Below are 7,542 nucleotides of genomic sequence, written 5' to 3' on the forward strand. Positions count from 1 at the left end.
CAATGCACCAAGACCTTCTCAAACGCTCGAGCTCTGGAAGTGCACCTGAATTCACACAGTGGTGAGTGCCTCCCATGTTTCCTTTTGCTCCAGGAGGCTCTGTGCTTTCTCTACACACATACCTATGTACACACCTATATACATCTATGTCTAGTTAACTATAGCTTTCTATAAAAACAAAACCTAACTTGCTGGACCAACTGGTTATCTTATGTCATTTATTATACAATCAGTATATTCTACTTAAAGGACTTGGATCTGAATTCTTTTCTGACTACTGTGCTCAGAGTACAGGCCAAATTATCTATTTTTTTTTCAGCTGAAGTAAAACAGCATCATTTTAGAAAGAAAGTCTCAATACCCTTTGTATATTGTCATTAATATTCATTGATTTGCAACCTGGCCATACTGTTTCCCACATGGCAGAGGATAAATAGTAGACACATAAAAATAAATATTTTCCGAATTGAAATAAAGCTGTTATTTTGATAGATCCAATTAAAATCACACTTGAAAGAAATTAACTTTTAAATATGGTCTATAAAATGCTCTTAACTTCCAGAGTGTGTATAATAACAGCTTACTTTGTTTTTATGCCATAAAATCACTTTTCATACTATGCTTTAAAATTCCTTAAGAAAAAATTAGTCTGAAAAAGAAATAAGTTGTTTGTTTTGTTTTTTCCAAGCCCATTCTTAACAGCAAGGTAGAAACTATTCCCATTTATTTTGGAATTGTATGCCCAATTGCTGTTAGTACCATCACACAGCATTCTAATTCCCATATATTAACTTCAGATATTCCTAGGAACAATCTTGGATAGGGCAAACCAAGGTTTGGGAATTACAGTTTTTTGGCACCTATAATCCAAAATTTGATATTTTTGGGTGACTTCCTTCACTGTTTTTACTTGGGTTGAGTAAGTAAAAAACTGAAATAGAAGCAGAGTTTCAAAAAAACAACAACCAACCTCCAACGTCCTAGTACAGTGCAAACTATTGTCTCTAGACCTATAAAAATAGGCAATTTCCTTTCTACTCATTCTCTTCCCTTTTCCCTACAAATGAGCTGTCTTTACATAGGTGATAAAGAAGGGAAAGTAGAAACAAGTTGGTTGTTTCACATGGTGAGTAAAGTCATGCATAAAACAAAAATAAAAACAGAGGGATCTTTTCAGCTGAATGGAAAAATAAGTATTGGATTAGTTAAGGAGAAAAAAAAAGAAAAGAATAAGAAGTCTTCTATCACTACAGGACTGGGTTTTCTCTGCCATATTTTCAGCTTATAAATATAAAAGGCAATTTTCACTTTAGTCTAGGGTACAGGCAGGATGGACATAGCCTGATTTAACTATATACCAACAAATGGGAACGAGAGTTGACCTTCGTGAGTAAAAGTGCCCAGATCCCAACTCCATCAAGCAATTATCAGAAAACCAACTGGGTGTCCTACAATTCAGTTCAATTCTGACACTATCTGCCAAAAGACATAGCATCAGATCCCACAGGTTAAGGGCTCAGTTCCACAAGACCGCCTACCCCAGTTCAGATGCCAGTCGCAAGTCCAGATTGTTACCTGTGCTTCTGACCAATGGGTGGCTATAAATCAGAGGTTTTCCAAGACGCACTCCTTAGGTTTGGTTAATTTGTTAGAGCAGCTCACAGAATTCAGGAAACCCATTTATTCACTAGATTACCTGTTTATTATAAAAGGATGTAACACTGGAACAGCCAGATGGAAAAGATGCACAGGGCAAGGGATGGGGAAAGGGTGAGCAGCTTCCATGCCTTCGTAGAAGGCACCACTCTCCCCTAGTCTCCACATTTTCACCAATCCTGAAGCTCTTGGAACCCTATCCTTTTGGGTTTTTCTGGAGACTTCATCACATAGGCATGATGGATAAGATCACTGGGCATTGGCAATTGAACTCATTGTCCAGCCCTTCTCCCCCTCCCAGCGGGTTGGGGTTGGGGAGAGTTTCAGCATTCTAATCACAGAGTTTGTTCTCCTGGCAACCAGCCTTCCCCCCCATCTTTAGATTATCTACGGACTTTCCAAAAATCATTTCATTAACATAATAAAAGACACCTTTATCACTGTTATCACTGGAAATTCCTTGATTTTAGGAGCTATGAGCCAGGAACCTAGGACCTTTGGTCATCCAGATGACCAGAATATATCCAGATGACCAAAATATAAAATAAATATATATAGAGACTAAATGTGTTTGGTCTATATATATATATATATATATATATATATATATATATTTCTTATAGATCACAGTATTATAAAGAGGTTTAACCACCAGTCATTGGTAATATTAAAAATATTTAATAACTGACTAGAAACACCCAGTGATCAATCAGCATGGATGTCAGTCAGAAATGACTATATTGGTGCACTGGTATCTACCAACTGAGTATCATCAGCCCTGGATAGAGATAAACCATGTTCAGCAAAACCAATGAATAAAATTCTAGATTTGTTTCAAAGATAAATTAGAAGGCTGTTAATGACTTTACAAAGTGGTTCCTACTTGGATTATTTTGAATGAAAACCTCTCTGGTATACTGAGAGTTATTTGATTTACACACAGATTAGATTATCAAATTCAAGTCTAATGAACACCTACTTCTCCCTAATATAGAACATAATGTTGTAATAAGTTACTGGATTAGAAATAATGAAATCTGAGGTTTAGTCATGGCACTACCACTGAATAGCTTTATTATCATAATCAATTCCCTTAGCCACCTTGAGTCTGTTTCCTGACCTGTAATGTGGAGAAATGATTCCTATCCCACTCTGATGCAATAATTCGCATGAAAGTGCTTTGGAAACTATAAAGTGCTATTACTGTTATCACACATGGTGGAAGATGTCACGAGAAAAAAGTTAATGTCACAAATGAGATTCTGAAAAATTTTAATTCATTCCTGTTGCGCTGAAGACACTAGATCAGGGGTCGGCAAACCATGGCTTGCGAGCCACATGCAGCTCTTTGGGTACATACATGTGAGCAATTTTTTGTGCAAATTTTTCTTATTTTAATAGATATAATTAATACTATTACTTGTTAGAATATTACTTTACATTTTCCTTATTTGTAAAAATATGTCTATGGCTCTCAAGTAATTTTTAAATTGTTGTGAGGGACAGGATTGGCTCTTCTGTCTCCAAAGTTTGCCGACACCTGCACTAGATCTTTAGTAAAGGTTCATATCGTGACAAAGCCAATGCGTGAGGGGCTCAGTGTTCTCATTTTGTATGTCTCTCCAGGAGTGAAAATGGAAGAATTCCTCCCCCCTGGTGCTAGTCTAAAATGCACCGTCTGTAGCTACACTGCTGATTCTGTGATCAACTTTCACCAACACCTGTTCTCCCATCTCACTCAAGCTGCCTTCCGATGCAATCACTGCCACTTCGGCTTCCAGACACAGAGGGAGTTATTGCAGCACCAGGAGCTCCATGTCCCCGGAAGCAAACTTCCCAGAGAAAGTGACATGGAGCCCTCTCCAACTGGAACTGAAGATAGCTTACAGCCAGCCACAGACTTGTTGACCAGAAGTGAACTCCCCCAGAGCCAAAAGGCCATGCAGACTAAAGATGCAAGCTCTGACACAGAGCTGGACAAGTGTGAGAAAAAGACTCAGATCTTTCTCACTAACCAGAGACCAGACATACAGCCTACAATTAATAAGCAAAGCTTTTCTTACACGAAAATCAAATCTGAGCCCTCTAGTCCAAGACTTGCCTCATCTCCAGTCCAGCCTAATATTGGACCTTCTTTCCCTGTGGGTCCTTTTCTCTCTCAGTTTGCTTTTCCCCAAGATATCACAATGGTCCCTCAAGCTTCAGAGATCTTAGCCAAGATGTCGGAGCTCGTACATCGGCGACTGAGGCATGGAAGCAGTAGCTACCCTCCTGTGATTTACAGCCCCCTGATGCCCAAGGGGGCTACTTGTTTTGAGTGTAACATAACATTCAATAATTTGGATAATTATCTAGTGCACAAAAAACATTACTGCAGCAGCCGATGGCAGCAGATGGCCAAGTCCCCAGAGTTCCCCAGTGTTTCAGAAAAGATGCCTGAGGCTGTGAGTCCCAACACTGGCCAAACCTCCATCAACCTTCTCAACCCAGCTGCTCATTCTGCTGATCCTGAGAACCCACTTCTTCAAACATCATGCATCAATTCTTCCACCGTTTTAGATCTAATGGGGCCAAATGGGAAGGGCCACGACAAGGACTTTTCCACTCAAGCTAAGAAGCTTTCCACCTCCAGTAGCAATGATGACAAAATTAATGGAAAACCTGTTGATGTGAAAAATCCCAGTGTCCCCTTAGTGGATGGGGAAAGTGACCCAAATAAGACTACCTGTGAAGCTTGCAACATTACCTTCAGCCGGCACGAAACATACATGGTCCACAAACAGTATTATTGTGCTACACGCCACGACCCTCCGCTCAAGAGGTCTGCTTCCAACAAAGTGCCTGCCATGCAGAGAACCATGCGCACGCGCAAGAGAAGGAAGATGTATGAGATATGCCTACCTGAACAGGAACAACGGCCTCCCCTAGTTCAGCAGCGATTTCTTGATGTAGCCAACCTCAGCAATCCTTGTACCTCCACTCAAGAACCCACTGAAGGGCTAGGAGAGTGCTACCACCCAAGATGTGATATCTTCCCAGGCATTGTCTCCAAGCACTTGGAAACATCTCTGACCATCAACAAATGTGTTCCGGTTTCCAAATGTGACACTACTCATTCCAGTGTTTCCTGCCTAGAGATGGACGTGCCCATAGATCTCAGCAAAAAGTGTTTATCCCAGTCTGAGCGGACGACCACATCTCCCAAAAGGCTGCTGGACTACCACGAGTGCACTGTGTGCAAGATCAGTTTCAATAAGGTAGAAAACTACCTGGCCCACAAGCAGAATTTCTGCCCGGTCACTGCCCATCAGCGTAATGACCTGGGTCAACTTGACAGCAAAGTGTTTCCAAATCCAGAAAGTGAACGAAACAGCCCTGACATCAGCTATGAAAGAAGCATAATAAAATGTGAGAAAAATGGGAATCTGAAGCAGCCTTCCCCCAACGGAAACTTATTTTCATCCCACTTAGCCACCCTGCAAGGCCTGAAAGTCTTCAGTGAAGCCGCTCAGCTCATTGCTACGAAAGAAGAAAACAAACATTTATTTCTTCCCCAATGCCTTTACCCTGGAGCAATAAAGAAGGCCAAAGGAGCTGACCAGCTTTCTCCGTATTATGGCATAAAGACAAGTGATTATATTTCTGGTTCTCTTGTCATCCATAACGCTGACATAGAGCAAAGCACCAATGCGGAAAACGAATCTCCAAAAGGCCAGGCTTCCTCAAATGGGTGTGCTGTGACGAAGAAAGATTCCCTGCCTTTGTTGCCCAAAAACAGAGGCATGGTAATAGTTAATGGTGGACTGAAGCAAGATGAGAGACCTGCCACCAACCCACAGCAAGAGAACATTTCCCAGAATCCTCAGCATGAAGATGGCCACAAATCTCCCTCTTGGATCGCTGAGAACCCATTAGCTACCAATGAAAACGTCTCACCAGGAATTCCCTCTGCAGAGGAACAGTTGTCTAGTATAGCAAAAGGTGTAAATGGCTCCACCCAGGCTCCAACAAGTGGGAAATATTGCCGGCTGTGTGATATCCAGTTCAACAACCTCTCAAACTTTATAACTCACAAGAAGTTTTATTGCTCATCACATGCAGCGGAACACGTCAAATGAGATATCTAAATAAATACACATCAGTCACCTTTGGTACCAGTGTTTAGTATGTTGTTCTACCCGGTCCAGAAAAAAACAACAAAAACAAAAACAAAAGCTGTTTGAATTACATCTGGGCAATCAGGAGATAATTCATCATGGCTGAGTTGAAGACTTAAGGTGTAATTTCATTACAGTCCATTAGTAAAGTGTATTATTGGTGCCATTTTCAAAAAAAAATTAATTTATTTTACCAGCAGTATTCATAGCTGTGGTTATGTTATTTTTTATTTAAAAACTTTATATTAAAGTCATTTGTAATGTTATTGTATAGTTATTGTGTAGCACATATGGTTTGCACTGTATAGTAGCTTTTAAAGAAAATAGTCACAAACAATACAGAAAAGCATTTTAGAAATAGCTTCAAAAGCACTTGTGTATCTTGATTTCTTCTTATATGCTGTTGCAGATATATGTATATGCTAAAATATAACTTGCAAAGATGTTCTAAATATACGTGCTATAAGTTCGCCTTAAGATTTCAATTCTTGGATAATCAGGCTCTGTTTGCACTTTATATTTTAGCAGATACAGTCTCTTAGTCACTAGGCTTTGCATCTGTATGTAGCCGTATGTTTCTGTCCATTTTCTTAATCTTAAACATGTATGTTAAATGAAGATGGCAACTTTTTTCTTGTATAGTACTTGTATTTTCTTTCGCTGATGCAGCTCTGTCTCAATTTTTAAACCTTTGCTGTTAAATGCAATACTTTATAAAGAATGAACAAAATTACTGGAAGCAGTATTGTAAGTAATGAGGTAGTATTAATCAGTTTTATCTTTTGAAAGGCACAGTCTAAATCAAAATCCTAAACTCAATGCTGCAAGTATGAATTTAATTCATATATAAGATCTATTTAAATATAAGAGTAGCAATACTGCACCTGGTGATCACAAAGATAATGTTCTACTTCTGATAGAAATAATTTCTCAACAAATGTTGTTACTATGCATGTATATGGATGGAATAAAATTCCAGATTGTTGGAGAAGGTTGGCATACTTTTTTTCTTTAAAATACAAGGGAAACCATATATATCAATCTTTTGTGTGATCAGAACAGGTTCACAACAGCACTGGATAGTGACAGTAACATGATAACAAACCAGTCAAGGGACTATTGTTCTTTATATGTGCCTAATTAATATAACTTACTATATAAAATGAGCTGGAAACTCCAGCAACTAGAAAAGTTCTTCATTATGACTATATAATAAGCACTGTCTTTCTTTTCTCTTGCCCCCACTACCACTGTAGAGCACAGAAAAAAGAACAATTTCATGAGTATCTAAAAGGCTTACAAAGCTTATGACCAAGAATTGGCACAAGTGTTGATCAAATGCACCCAACTTTTAGATGGAATTTACCAGAGAAAGGTTTGCATTTTGAAGAGCAGTGTATGTAGTATATGGTAAAGTGACTCTGATGAGTAAAGATGCACAAATTTCATGCTTGCAATTTGTAAAACACACTAGATTTCACACATACCATTTGTAATTCCAAGGGTTTGTGTTTTGAGGGGGAATGGAGAACAGAATGTGGGTTAGGTCATAGAGGACCTAATGGGCTACCCGGAGGTGTTGAGATGTGATTCAGTAGGCAAGATGGCACCTATTTCCAATCAAGACAGACTGCAGTCTATTGCAGTTTTAGAAACATCCTGACCTGGAAAGGCAATTACCTCACCTGTGGCTGAGACACACTATTTGCATAGTTGTGATGCACTATTC

The 7,542-nt window shown here is 39.2% G+C and overlaps 1 protein-coding gene across 1 annotated transcript in view; it reads left to right on the forward strand.

Moving 5' to 3' along the window:
* ZFPM2 (zinc finger protein, FOG family member 2) overlaps positions 1 to 6,804 on the forward strand; it is a 377,030-nt gene extending 370,226 nt beyond the window's left edge. The window contains exons 8-9 of the mRNA XM_019663971.1: positions 5 to 61; positions 3,283 to 6,804. Of these exons, the coding sequence (XP_019519516.1) occupies positions 5 to 61; positions 3,283 to 5,774 (2,549 nt within the window). The 3' untranslated portion in view covers positions 5,775 to 6,804. The remainder of the gene's footprint in view (positions 1 to 4; positions 62 to 3,282) is intronic.
* The last annotated feature ends 738 nt before the right edge of the window (positions 6,805 to 7,542 follow it).

The sequence above is a fragment of the Hipposideros armiger genome, unplaced genomic scaffold (genome assembly GCF_001890085.2).
Source record: "Hipposideros armiger isolate ML-2016 unplaced genomic scaffold, ASM189008v1 scaffold_412, whole genome shotgun sequence".
Classification (NCBI taxonomy): domain Eukaryota; kingdom Metazoa; phylum Chordata; class Mammalia; order Chiroptera; family Hipposideridae; genus Hipposideros; species Hipposideros armiger.